The sequence below is a fragment of the Emydura macquarii genome, unplaced genomic scaffold (assembly GCF_026122565.2).
Source record: "Emydura macquarii macquarii isolate MOO-44397 ecotype Brisbane River unplaced genomic scaffold, CSIRO-AGI_Emac_v2 contig_3534, whole genome shotgun sequence".
In the NCBI taxonomy this organism is placed as follows: domain Eukaryota; kingdom Metazoa; phylum Chordata; order Testudines; family Chelidae; genus Emydura; species Emydura macquarii.
In genome coordinates, this window is record NW_027133671.1 from 396,044 (window position 1) to 410,541 (window position 14,498).

Consider the following 14,498-nt stretch of genomic DNA (forward strand, 5'->3'; position numbering starts at 1 on the left):
TCAGCTGCTCCAAGGGACTGAAACAAAGATTGCCTGATGGAGATTTTTCTTAATGAAGGTGGAATCGACTTGCAGTCAATCCATGTGGGGACCTCTCAGTTCAGTCTCTTGAGAGGAAGGTGGCTAATATGTACTGATTTAATTGTATTCCTATCTTGCATTTCCGGAATCACTGAGACTGTAACTTTGATTTCACAGAGGATGACTCTCTCCACTGCAGCCTTTCCATTCAGTCACCCATTCTCCCACTGATGGGCAAAGTATGCAAGAATATTTCCTCTTAAATTCTTCCACATGTTTAGGTCCTATAATAATTCAAGCCAAGCAAGGGTCCTAATGAAGAATCAATCCCATTGAGACTCCCTGGAGCGAGTATGAACTAAGGCCAGAAGGGATCATCAGATCATCTAGTGGGGTTTATTAGGGATGCAAAAAGAATAAGATAGAAAATACAGGTATGAAAATGATACCATTATATAAATCAATGGTTTGCCCCAGCTGGAATATGGTGCAGTATTACTGATTCCCCCTACTTCAAAAATAATTGGAGTAGGTTCTGATATGGACAAGAATTACTAGGGACATGGAGAAATTTGTATGAAGGGTTTGACAATGGATTGGGAGGAGACATGATGAAGGTATACAAAATAATTAGTGACACAGAGAAGATTAATTGGGATCTTAACCCTGCCTCATAACACAAAACCTGGGTCATTCAGTGACATTTAAAGGTGGTAAATACAAAATGGTTAAGAAGAAACATTTTCCAATTAACATAATTAGCCTGTGGAACTCATTACCAGAAGATGTAATTGAGACCACAAGATTATCAGGGTTAAGAGAGCGTAGAGATATTATATGGATAACATGACTATCCAGAGCTATAGCAGTAAATATGAGAAGAGTTTTGAAAGGAATGCAAGCCCTCTTGCTTCAACATCTAAATATTAGGAATTAATTGGAAACTTCCTTGGGAGGCGAGTATCCCATAACTGAATGCACAGAGTTTCTTGCACCTTTCTCTGAAGAAGCCATTACTACCCACTTTCAGAGACTGGATCCTGACTAGATGGATCTCTGAACATCTGTTACTTCTGATCCTCACCGACGGACTCCATCACCTGGACACTCATTTAATCTCCATTTCAGTTTCCCAAAGAGAAGTGGCCATTCTTGCCTACCTTCCAGAGCTGTGAAGAGGTTATAATGTTTGTTAAGTGCTACAAGGCTCAGAAGTGTGACACAAGTCTTAAATTGTTGATGGAATAATGCAAGACTGTATTCTGGGCCTTTGTATCCTCACATAGGCCAGGTACTTTCACAAGGTGCTCCTATTCCTCCCTCCGTCAGTTTCTGAAGTAGAAAATCCACAAACCTACCTATGAGCAAAATCCACAAACCTACCTATGAGCCCAAGTAGCAAAGGGAAACTCACCCATAGCACACTCATCCACATCATCAGTGCAGTCTGCTCCTTTATAGCCTTGAGGACAGGTGCAGATGTAGTGTCCACTCAGAGGGTTGGTATCACACAGAGCACCCATCAGGCATGGGTTGCTAACACATGCATCATCCAAGTGGCACAGAAGACCTACAGAAGCAAAGGATGTCACACTGAGCCATTCATTCAGAAGAATAAAATCTGTTCATCAGGCTGCACACCACATTTAGCATTCTCTACACTGATTTTTAATTTAGGTCCCATTTCCCATGCCAAGATATGACTGGAACCATGACAGAAGATGTTTCCTGTAAAATTTTGCAGACAGTTTGCCATTGGGATCTCACCAGGTACTGTACAGCATAATAATACAATGGCAGGTGAAACTGCTGTGCTTTCAATTCGTTTATCAGCACTCCTCGTGTGTTAGAGCTGTTTAGTGTTTAAAGCATCTGCTGGGAGCAGCACTTCCTAGCTAGTTTTTCTCTCCCCTTCATCAGCTAGCATGGTGATTCTTTTGGTGAACACACAAATGCAGCTTTCTTCCTCAGTCCTCAGCTTGGGCAGGAGCTATTGCACAGCCTCCATGCTGCCAGTGCGGCACCCTTGGACCTCAATGCTCTTAGCTTCTTATCTACGCCTGCAGGGGATTCCCCACCTGCCAGGTAAGGCAGCTTTATAGCCTAGACAGCTAAGCAACATTCCTCCCATGTGCAGCCATGCCTCAGTTTCCCCACTTTAGTCGAAGGGGTTTGTTATCCCTCGTTATCCCCCTGGTATAGGAATTCCAAAATCAAGTCTCCCTTCTCATGGGCTCTGGTTTTATATACACGCTGTATTCCAGTCCTTGTTCAGGGTCCCACCCACCCACACCTTCTCAGGCTACTACTGCCCTCACAGGGTCTGCAAGTAGTTCCTCCTCCTTAGAATAAGAGATGACAACAGTCTTCCCCCTCACTGTGGGCAGGGTGGGCAGCTTTTCCTGCCCTTGGTCACAGAGGATCCCCTTCCCACACACAGGGTGCCCTGAAGTCCAAACTACCCCCGTTTCTCCTGCTCCAAGGCCACTTCCTTCTCATTGCCAGAATGGTGCCACGGGGCCTGGGTATGGGCCAGGATCCAGCCCTGTGCCACGTGCATATACAAGGACACTTAGAATTGTGTACTCAGCCTTAATTTAGGCTTTTGAGCATTTCTGTTTGAAGCCACAGGTGCCAACTTTGGGGGGAACCAGGGGGTCCAGCACCAACAGAAAAAAATAATGGGTGCTCAGCACCCACTGGCACAGTCAGAGTGATTAGCTGTTGTTGGCAGAGTGCGCTGATCAGCTATTTCACCCACAGACTGGCTGCAGTTTGTCTTTGTCTTGCCTCACCCACTGCAGATCAGCTGTTTGATTTAATCAGGTTAATTAAATCAATCAGCTGTGAATTGTTGTTTCCTGGGGCAGCGCCTCCTGCTTCCGCAGGGCAGGGCTGAGTCATTCCTGCTGCTCACCTGGGGGTTGGAGACATCTTGCCTGCAGTGCAGCGTGCCTTCCCTCCTGCCTCCTCCTACCTGCATTAATTTGTGCCTCCCAGTCAGCTCCCAGCCAGGCTCCCACCGATCCCAGGCTGCCAGGCAGCAGGTAAGTCCCAGAGGGAGCCCAGCTAAGCTAGGGCTAGGGAGGATGTGGGGTGGTTTGGGGCTCCTGGCTGGAAAATTGGGCACCCTGAGCTGCAGCCTGTTGCCACCTGACCTGCTGTCCATGGGCCCCTGCAGTCCCGGCGACAGCCAGGGCAGGATTGGGACTGGCTAGGTGGGGCTCGTGTCCTGGCACAGCGGGCCGCCTCCTGCCCCTCCGTGACTCCATGGGGGGTGGGGTGGAGCCAGGGCAAGGCACCCATTGGCAAAACAAAAAGTCAGCACCTATGCACGAAACAATCTGAATCGGACTCTTCACAATTTACCACGTGACAGGCCAGATTCTGGTTGCTCCTTGCACAGGTGAAGAGGGTGCAAGAGAGTATAAGAAACCTTCCCCTACCCTTGTGCCCCTGCATCCCTGGCTAGAAACATTCCCTCTCTCACACAAGCAGTGGATGGCCAAGAGGAGAGCACACGCCGCCCTCTCCCAAGAGGGGGGAGCCGCCGCTGTGCTGTGAGCTCCCTGAGCCCGAAATGATTTACACTTTTTAATGTTTTTTAAAAGGCACGTTTTAGTTTACTTTAGAAATGGCGTCCTGCCCCTCTAGCTGCCCACCAGCAGCTCAGAGCAGCGATTGTAGTGCTATGCGCATTTCTTATCCTTACCTGTCTTTCCCTCTGGACAGATACATGTAAATGAGGCCACACGATCAATGCAAGTAGATCCGGCAGCACAGGGTGTATTGAAACAGTCGTCAATGTTCTTACTGCAGTCCTCCCCACTCCAGCCATTGACACAGACGCAGCTGTGGCCCCCATTGTGGTTGGTACAGGTCCCTCCATTCTGACAGGCATTGGGCTGGAGCTGACATTCATCCACGTCCTCTGTACAAAACTGACCTGACAAGACAAGAGGGACAAGTGTAACAGAAAGCCTTGCACAAGGTGCCATTCCACTAACAGAGGGGGATTCACAGATCCAGAACGCATGAAAACATCAAAGGCTCCAGGTTATGAAGTTTGTGGAATAGCAAATAACTATCAGATTAAACACACCCAGGTACCCACTATTGCTTTCACCTCCAAATGGAGACACAGGCATTGCCAGGTGAAGATATACATACTTGCAACAAGTGAGCCCCTTGTGAACTACGTAGGACCAATAGACAACTTTACCAGCTTACCACTGACCTAGCTAAACAGAGTGAGTGGTCCCATCCACTCCTGAGCAGACATGCCCGCATCACAAAAGCCATTCACACAACTGACTTCCCTGCTCACAGTCTCAGCAGAGAGGCTCGTGGTCATTGAGTTGTTGTGACAATGAAGGGGCGCACTCCAGGTCCAGGGGGAGGCACAGTGCTTTGGAAGAACACACACATGGGGATATGAGTTTGGTAGATACCCATCCTTGGAGTATCTGCATCATGCCTCTGGATATACCCAGTATAAACCAGACGTTGTTAGAAGCCTGAGTAGTCTCACAGTATGTCTACACAGCAAAAGCTGCAAACAAGCCAGCCTATCCAAGCTAGCTTGAATCCAGCTTGTACGAATACCAATAGCAGTGAAGACAGCATAGTGTGGGCTTCAAAGCAGGCTAGCCAGCCGACTACGGACCCAAGTCTGTGCTGGGCTTATACTACTGCTCTGAAGCCCGTGCTGCATGTCTTCACTGCTCCTGTTACCTGGGCTGGCTGGATTCAAGATAGCTCAAGTAGGCTAGCCTGTGCACAACTTTTCCTGTGTAAATATACCCTCAATCTAAAATAGATGCTCCTGGAATTAAAGTTGCTGTGTTTCTCTTGCCTTCAGAGTGTTAACTTATATCCAATCAAAGATCAACTGATAATTTTCTGAGTCCACTGAATCTACAAAGAAAAATCTCAAAAAAATGGTATCAGTATTAACCACACTTTGAAATTTCTCTCAACACCTTGGAGGTGAGCTGCAGAGAAAGCACCAAAAGTGCAGATGGACCTTTTAATCTAACAGGCCTAGCATCAGTCCAGGTGTATGATGCCTGTCATGACACCATGCAGTAATCATACAGTCAGAATGAAGGCAGTTTATTGACTGTGGTCCTGGATTAGATTGAACGGATTTTTAACGATACAATAGATATTTTATACAGATATTTTCCCCGTCATGGGGACATCACATGGCAAAGTTAAGGTTGTTTGGGTGATTTATCTGTGCATTTCCAAACTTTAACATGTTGGGACTTCATTCCGAATTTCCTGGATCCATAATGCTCATTTCGGGGATAACTACAGCCCAGTAATATATGTCCTAGATTACTGATATGTGCTCAGCTGTAACTCCACATTAATGCAGTTTGTCTCAGAATTTTCATATTTAAATTAGAAATATGAGCCATATACAAGAAACCAAAAGACTGCTACCATGTTTTATGAGAGAACACTTTAATGATTTGAAGGATATGTAGTGTCCACCCTTAATTTTTTTTTTCAAATTTTAACTTTCCATGCCAGATTAAGTTAGATTCTAGCTGCTTCACACTGATTTAGAGCAACACAAGGCAACTGGAGTGCATTGACCAGTTAAGCTGGGTTTAGCTTTACAGCTGCTTTGCATCCACAGAGCTGTGAACAGCCACTAGAGTATAAACCCCCATTTCTTTCTCCCTCTTGCTCACCACATTCCCCTCCCCCAATCAAACAAATTCCCTTTCCCTCACGCATGCATTTATATCTTCTTGCATATCTTTCTGTGGTTTCCCCTTCTGGCTGAGTAATGTGTCAGGCAGTTTTTGAGGAGACAGTTTAAACTGTCGCCAATTCTTAGGAATTGATCTTACCTTGTGATATTTAGTGTTTCTTAAATCCCTTGTGTGAATACATAAGAATTTCAGTTCTCACTTTAAGTTTCCAGCCCTCCTGGTTAAGGAGGAAAAGCTTGAAATCGTGCCCATTGCGTAACCTTAGAGCTTAAAAAATCAGAAGGTAAATCAAAACCCAAAGTGTATTTTTAAAAGTCTTAGGGTTTCTAAAATGCTTGGTTTTGGCAATACTTAGTAGTCATTTTTGTAGTTATTCTTTGCAACTGGAAGCTACGCCTTTAGAAGCTGTCATGTCTTCAGAGAAAAACAAGGTTACTTACTAGTAACTGTTGTTCTTCGAGATGTGTTGCTCATATCCATTCCAATATAGGTGAGTGCGCGCCCACTGCACGAGTCTCCGGAAGCTTTTTTGCCCTAGCAACCCCCGCAGGGCCAGCTCCGGCGCCCCCTGGAGTGCCGTGCTCATGCCGCAGTATATATGGCGCCACCGACCCTGCGGGCCCCCAGTCCCTTCTTTCTGCCGACTCCGGCAGCAGGGACGGAGGGCGGGTTTGGAATGGAAATGAGCAACACATCTCAAAGAACAACAGTTACTGGTAAGTAACCTTGTTTTCTCTCTTCGAGTGATTGCTCATATGCATTCCAATATAGGTAATTAAATAGCCATACCTTGGAGGTGGGTAGAAGTCACTGGCGAGTAGCCCTTCTCAGCACGGCTCCGCTGACGCCCGCATCCTCTCTCGCCTGCTGTACGATGGCATAGTGGGACGTGAAGGTGTGGACCGACGATCAGGTTGCTGCTCTGCAGATGTCCTGCAGGGGCACTCGTTCCAGGAAGGCCGCGGATGAGGCCTGGGCTCTGGTTGAGTGCGCAGTGACAGGTCCTGGGAGTGGCACCTTCGCCTGCTCATAGCAGGTCCGTATGCAGGCGGTGATCCAGGTGGAGATGCACTGGGTGGAGACAGGTGAGCCTTTCATCTGTTCCGCCACTGCCACGAACAGCTGCGACGACTTCCGGAATGGCCTGATCCACTTGATATAGTATGCCAAGGCTCGTCTGATGTCCAGCGAGTGTCATCTCCACTCCTCCTCCGAACCGTGTGGTTTAGGAAAGAACACAGGGAGGAAGATATCCTGGTTGTAGTGAAACTGAGACACCACCTTGGGTAAGAAGGCCGGGTGGGGTCTATAGCCGCACTTTATCTTTATAGAAGACCGTGTAGGGGGGCTCCAAGGTCAATGCTCTTATCTCGGAGACCCTCCTAGCCGATGTAATAGCCACTAGGAAGGATACCTTCCAAGAGAGGACGAGCAGCGGCCATGTAGCCATGGGCTCGAAGGGTGGTCCTGTCAGCATGGCGAGGACCAGGTTCAGATCCCAGAGAGGCACCGGGTCATGGACCTGCGGATATAGCCTCTCTATCCTTTTGAGGAACCTAAGGGACATAGGGTGAGAAAAGATCGATTTTCGTTCCATCGGTCTGTGGAAGGCCGAAATGGCTGCTAGGTGTACCCTCAGGGAGGCCAGTGCCAGGCCCTGAGTCTTTAGATGGTGCAGGTACTCCAAAATTGCCTGTATGGGCAAACAGCTTGGCGGGATACCCCAGGACTCCGCCCAAACAGTAAAACGCTTCCATTTAGCTCTGTACACCACCTGGGTGGACTGCTTCCTGCTTCCCAGCAAGACTTGCTGGACTTGCGCTGAACAGGCTCTCTCTCCCTCCGTCAATCATAGAGCCTCCATGCTGTCAGGTGGAGGGAGTCCAGGTCCGGGTGCAGCAGACGGCCCTGGCCCTGGTTCTGAGGGAGCAGGTCGTAGCGTTTCGGAAGCTATATAGCCTGGCTATGGAGAGGTCCAGCAACAGGCTGAACCAGCGCTGCCTCGGCCAAGCCGGTGTGATCAGGATGACGTTCGCTTTGTCTCTCTTGATTTTTAAGAGTATTTTGGGCAGCAGCGGGACAGGGGGAAACGCGTACATGAGGGGCACCGTCCATGATATGAGGAAGGCGTTGGAAATGGAGCCCGGCTCGTGACCCCGGAGCGAGCAGAACTTCGGGCACTTCTTGTTCCATGCCGACGCGAATAGGTCCAGTTGGGGAACACCCCAATTGCGGAAAAGAAAAGTTGTCATCTCCCAGTATAGTGACCAGTCGTGGCGGGGTAAGAACGACCTGCTGAGGCGATCTGCCTCATCGTTCCTGACCCCCGAGAGGTGAGAGGCAGACAAGTGGAAGTCATGCCTCACCGCACGGTCCCAAAATCGCACCGCCTCGTGGCAAAAAGCCGAGGAGCGAGCTCCCCCGCCTGTTTTATATAAAACATGGCTGCTTTATTGTCCGTCATGACCTGAACCACCTTGCCCCTCAGGAACCTGGGGAACACCTTGCAGGCCAGGCGGACTGCCCAGAGCTCCCGCACGTTGATATGGAGGCGCTGTTCGTGTGTCGACCAAAGCCCTTGTGTGCTGAGGTCGCTGCTCATGTGAGCCCGCCAACCCACATCCAAAGCATCCGTGATCAGGGTTATGGAGGGTGTCAAGTCTGCAAAGGGGACACCCCTTAATACCTCCGTTGGGTCTGTCCACCAATTGAGTGACGCTAGTACTTGGGCTGGGACAGTGACTACCCATCTCAGGGAGTGCCTGGCCGGGGCATATACAGAGGCCAACCAATCTTGGAGGGGCCTGAGTTTGAGGCAAGCCAGCCTCACCACGTAGGTACATGCCGCCATGTGCCCCAACAGCTGAAGGCAGTGCCTGGCTGTTGTCGTGGGGAACCTGTGGAGATCTGTAATTATGGTGGTCATTGCCTCGAAGCGGGGCTGTGGAAGGAAGGCCCTGGCTTGAACAGCGTCCAGGATGGCCCCGATGAAGTCTATTCGTTGTACCGGTGTGAGGGTGGACTTCTGCTCGTTTATGAGCAGACCCAGCCTGGCGCATATTGAGCAAGTCAGTGCCAGGCTGTTCTGAACGTGGTCTCTGGACCTGGCCCGGATTAACCAGTCGTCTAGGTAAGGGAAGATCTGAACCCCTTTGTGGCGGAGGTGGGCAGCCACCACCGCCATACATTTTGTGAAGACCCTGGGTGCTGAAGAGAGGCCAAAGGGTAGAGACGAAAACTGGTAGTGGCCACCAGCCACCTGAAAGCACAGAAACCTTCTGTGTCCCGGGAGGATAGAAACATGGAAATAGACGTCCCTGAGGTCGACGGCGGCATACCAATCCCCTGGATCTAGAGTGGGAATGATGGAGGCTAGGGAGACCATACGGAATTTGAGGCGCCTGATAAACTTGTTTAGACGCCGAAGATCCAGAATAGGCCTAAGGCCTCCCTTCGCCTTGGGTATAAGGAAGTACCAGGAATAAAACCCCCTGCCTCTTTCCTTGTCTGGGTGGGTCTGGGAGGTGGTCTGGGCAGAGGCTGTTGTTGTCTTGGGGGGCGCAGTCTGCCCTGACGTATAGGCCTAGGGATCTTAAGGTGGCCCTGGAGTCTTTTAATGCGTGTAACTTCTCATCAGTCCTGTCTGAGAAGAGGCCTGCTTCAGTGAAGGGCAGATCCTAAATGGCCTGCTGAACTTCTGGTGAAAGGCCGGAGGATTGTAACCAGGCCGACCGGCGCATAACAATGCCAGAAGCCATAGCCCTCCCTGCCGCATCCGTGGCATCGCTGGCCGATTGTAGGGCGGCCCTTGCAACCAAGGAACCTTCCTGGACTAGTGTATTAAAGTCCATTACCATGTCCTGGGGAAGGGCTTGGGCAAACCTCTGGAGGGAGGACCATAAATTTAAGTTGTAGCGCTCCAACAGCGCTTGGTAATTAGCCATGTGGAGCTGTAGCGCTGCTGTGGAGTAGACCTTCCTCCCAAAAAAATCTAACTTTTTATTCTCCTTGTTTTTTGGAGTATTGGCCTGCGCACCCTATCTGTCCCGCTGGTTCACCGCGTCAACCACCAGAGTCCCCAGGGTGGGGTGGTTGTAAAGATATTCGAAGCCCTGCGGTGGGACATAGTACTTGCACTCTGCCGTCTTAGAAGTGGGTGCTACCCAGGCCAGAGTCTCCCAGAGGGGCTTAACTAATTTAAGAACCCGATCATGTACAGGAAGCGCAACTCTAGATGGGCCCGCTGGTCCTAAAGCCCCAAAGAGGGGGTCCTCCTCCTCTGATAGCTCCTTAATGTCCAACTCTAAATTGTCCGCCAGTCTTTTCAGGAGCTCTTGATGAGTTTTAAAGTCTGGCAGAGGAGTCCTCTGGTCCCTAGCGGTTGTGTCAGCTGGGGATGGAGAGGAAGACTGAGGAAGGGGACCCGTGGAAGGGCTCTCCATGGGATCAGACTCTTCTTCCGAAGAGTTCCCCTTATCTAATTGGCTTGGGGGAGGGGGGGAGAGGGGTGGTGGGTGAGTTCCCATGGAAGGTGCTGACCCCGTGCCCTGGGTAGTTTGAGGAGACCATTGCCAGTAGGGCCATTGCCAAGGTCCCTGTGGCCACGTCAGCACCGGTCCCAGTGCCGGGTACGAGGCAGCTCCTTGTGGTACTGGAGCCGGTGCCGGGTACAAGGCAGCTGCTTGGGGGGAAGCACTGGTGGAGTGGTGCCTCCTAACCTTGCGGTCTCTATCCGCCCATTCCGGAGACGTACTCCGGTATGACCAGGAGCGGTCCCGGCGATGTTTACGGTGCCGGCGTGGGGGTGAGTGGCTGTAGGAGGTGGAGGAGTGTCTCCTGGGTGCCTCGGGTTTAGGATGGCGCCTCTCAGGCGGAGACCTGAAGCGGTGCCGCTCAAAAGTGCGCCCTCTATGCTGCAGTGCCGAAGGGTCGGTCGGTGCCGAGCACTCTGGTGCTGGAGGCCGCACCAGGCTGCGCATCGGGGATCTGGAGCCCCGGAGGTCTTGACTGTGGCCCCTGGGTGTGAAAGAGCGAGTGCGGCCGTATTCGGGGGCATCGGTCGGTGCCGAGCTGCTCAGTGCCACAGGCCGCACTGGACTGATGGCTTCGCGGCGGCTGTAAGAGCGGGAGCGACGCCTTTCTCGGTTGGGTTTTGGACCACGCCAGGCTGTAGACCGGGGATCTAGACCGGTGCCGAGAGGATTTAGTCCTTTCGGCCACCGGGATCCATGCCGGTGATCAGGAGTGGCGTTCGCGCCTCAGTACTGAGGGTCCCTGCACCAGGATCGGTGATGGAGACCGGTGCCGGCTGTGTCTTGGGGAACGGGATTGCCCAGGCGAGCGGGACCGGTGCCGGGTGTCCTTTGGCGAGCGGGACCAGTGCCGGGTGTCCTTTGGCGAGCGGGAACACCTGAGCAAGCGGGACCTGCGCCGGGAGGGAGATCGGTGCTGGGTGTAGTTGCTTGGCAAGCGCCCCGAGGTGCGCACCGTGGTAGAGTGTCCCGTCTCTCCCGTCATCACCAGTGCCGAGGTACGGGGAGGAGAGCGGTGCCGGGATTCAAAGGACCGGTCACCGCCAGAGGCGGAACTATGGTGACTCCGCCTGGAACCTCACGACCGCCCCCGGTGCCGTGGTGTCAAGGGGCTCAACAACCTCTGGTCGGAGCTAGGAGGGGAGCTGTCGCTGTCCCTCCTCGACCATCTGGGGGGAGACCTCAAATCCCATCTCCACCATCCACCGGGGTAACCCAGCTGGGGTATCTCCTGAATCAACCCCTGCTGTACCGGTCGCAGGGGGGGGGGGGAGTCCATAGACATGGCCTCGGGATGCTTCTTTCTCTTCGGTACCAGTTTTTGCGACGGTACCGGTGCAGCGCTCTGCACTGATGAAACGCTCGGTGCCGCCGGAGACCTGGAAGGTTCCGAGTCTGGACGGAGCACTGACTCCATTAACATTGCCTTCAGGCGAGCGTCCTGCTCCTTTTGTGTCTGGGGTTTGAAGGCTTTACAGATCTTGCATTTCCCCGAGGCATCTGTCATGGGGGTCACTGACCGGGAAGGCCTTCGCACAGGTCGCGCAGGCTTTAAACCCCATCGAGCCCGGCATGACTCAGTCCAAGCCCCTAAGGGCTAATACCTACAATTAACTCTAATCTACTTATCTTAACACTATAAACAACTTAACACTAATTCTAACTATGAAAGAACAATAACAATGGAAACAGAGGTTACTACTTGCTGTGTGATAGCAAGGGGCAAGCGTTTCAGCTACCGTCGTGGGCAGAAAGAAGGAACTGGGGGCCCTCAGGGTCGGTGGCGCCATATATACCGTGGCATGAGTGCGGCATTCCAGGGGGCGCCGGAGCTGGCCCTGCGAGGGTTGCTAGGGCAAAAAAGCTTCCGGAGACTCATGAACGGGGAGCGCACTCACCTATATTGGAATGCATATGAGCAATCACTCGGAGAGAATGCAAGGACTGCCCTCTTTCAAATGGCAATCATCATCTATTGTTCTTAAAGGGACTGAGGCCACGGGCTGCCCTTAGAAAAAAGGGCCACTGCCTCCCACTGTTCCCAATGGAAATATAACCCCCTGTCCTCAGGGAAGGTTGTGGCTTCCTAAGCTGTCAGGAAGGGGAAGAGGAACACTTTGAGGGGGTGGTGAAGGATGGAAGCTGTGTTTAAGGAAACATGTGGCTTCGGTCCCAGTGAATCCTAATCTTGTGAGTTTCTCTGAAAATTAATCTTCAGCCTCTGCTGACAAGTCTTCAGTTAAGAATAATGCGGAAAGTGAACATTAACCCTAAATTTCTTTAAAAAAATTTTTTTTTTTTTTAAATCTATCCCTGGCACAAGATCTACTCAAGTTTTATCTCTGAAAATTTACATAGACAGACTTAAGGCTAGTCTACACTTAAAACTTACCACAGCCCAGCTGTATCGGTACAGCCATGCTGCTGTAAGAGTGCTTGTGTAGCCACGTTATGTCGACAGGAGAGAGCTCTCCCGCCAACATAATACAACCACCTAAACGAGTGGCAGTAACTATGTCAGTAGAAGAGCGTCTCCCTCAGCAAGCAGACTGCACCCTCAGCAAGTTTGCAGATGACACTAAGCCGGGGGGAGTGGTAGGATAGAGTGACCTAAAGAAATAAGAGAACTGGACCAAAAGAAATCTGATGAGGTTCAACAAGGACAAGTGCAGAGTCTTGAACTTAGGACGGAAGAATCCCATGCACTGCTACAGTCTGGGTACCGACTGGCTAGGCAGCAGTTTAGCAGAAAAGGACCTGAGAGTTACAGTGGATAAGAAGTTGGATATGAGTCAACAGTGTGCCCTGGTTGCCAAGAAGGCTAACGACATATGGGGCTGCATTAGTAGGAGCACTGCCAGCAGATCAAGGGAAGTGATTATTCACCTCTATTCGGCATTGGTGAGGCTGCATTTGGAGTATTGTGTCCAGTTTTGGGCCCCCCACTACAGACAGGATGTGGACAAATTGGAGAGAGTCCAGCGGTGGACAACAAAAATTATTAGGGGGCTGGAGCACAAGACCTATGAGGAGAGGCTGAGGGAACTGCACTTGTTTAGTCTGAAGAGAAGAGTGAGGGGGGGATTTGATAACGGTCATCAACTACCTAAAAGGCAGTTTCAGGGAGGATGGAGCTAGACTGTTCTCAGTGGTGGCAGATGACAGAAGCAGCAGCTATGGTCTCAAGTTGCAGTGGGGGAGGTCTAGGTGGGATATTAGGAAAACTTTTTCCCTAGGAGGATGGTGAAGCACTGGAATGGGTTACCTAGGGAAGTGGTGGAATCTCCACCCTTAGAGGTTTTTAAGGCCCAGCTTGATATAGTTCTGGCTGGGATGATTTAGTTGGGGGTGGTCCTACTTTGAGCAGGGGGTTGGACTAAATCAGTGGTTTTCAAAGTGGGGGGTGGGCCCCCCTGGAGGGGGGCACAAGATGGATCATAGGAGGGCAAGAGCAGAGGACAGAGCTGGTCCAGCTCCACGCTCCCCGGAGATGAAAGCAGCCGCCGCCACCCACCTCCTGCAGCAGCAGTAGCCCCCTGCCGCTGCTGGGCACGCTCCCCGCGCTGCTGCTGCCCTTGCGTTGCAGCTGCAGCTACTGCCCCTGCTCTCCGCTCCCTGTGCTGCTGCCGGTGGCTCGCTGTTCCCTACGCTGTAGGCCCTGTTTTTTTTCTGAAGGGGGGGTTCAGGGGAAGGGGGGCACGATTGTTAGGGCCTACAGCACAGGAAGCACCTCCTAACAATCGTGCCCCCTTCCCCCAAAGCCTACCCTTTCAGGTAAAAAACAGGACGTACAGTGCAGGAAGCACCCCCATTTTATTCTGAAAGGGCCCCCCCTTTCAGAAGAGGAAAAGGGGGTATGATTCAGGGGAAGGCAGGGGCGCAATTGTTAGAAGTCCACGGGTGGGGGAGGGCTCCATTTAAAAAGTTTGAGAACCACTGGACTTTTTGACCTCCTGCAGTCTCTGTTACGCTATTCTAGAAATCAATGGTTCAGCCTCATCTGGAATACCATGCGCAATACTGGTCATCCCACCTCCAAAAGGGTTCTGAATTAGAGAGGTATCAGACACTGATCACAAGACTGACTGGAACATGGAAAAACTCCTATGAAGATAGTTTGAAGAGATGGATTGGTTACCTCTGAAAGGAGACAAAAAGGGGACATGATAAAAGTACATAACATAATGGATGCTCTAACGAAGGTAGGTCAAGAGCT

At 51.2% G+C, this 14,498-nt stretch overlaps 1 protein-coding gene across 1 annotated transcript in view; it reads right to left on the bottom strand.

Annotated features, from left to right (window-relative positions):
* The window catches only part of NOTCH2 (notch receptor 2), a 133,072-nt gene that overhangs the window by 72,732 nt on the left and 45,842 nt on the right, over positions 1–14,498 (bottom strand). The window contains exons 6-7 of the mRNA XM_067536366.1: positions 3,734–3,967; positions 1,436–1,591 (exon numbers count right to left, since the gene is read on the bottom strand). Coding sequence (XP_067392467.1) covers positions 1,436–1,591; positions 3,734–3,967 — 390 coding nt within the window. The remainder of the gene's footprint in view (positions 1–1,435; positions 1,592–3,733; positions 3,968–14,498) is intronic.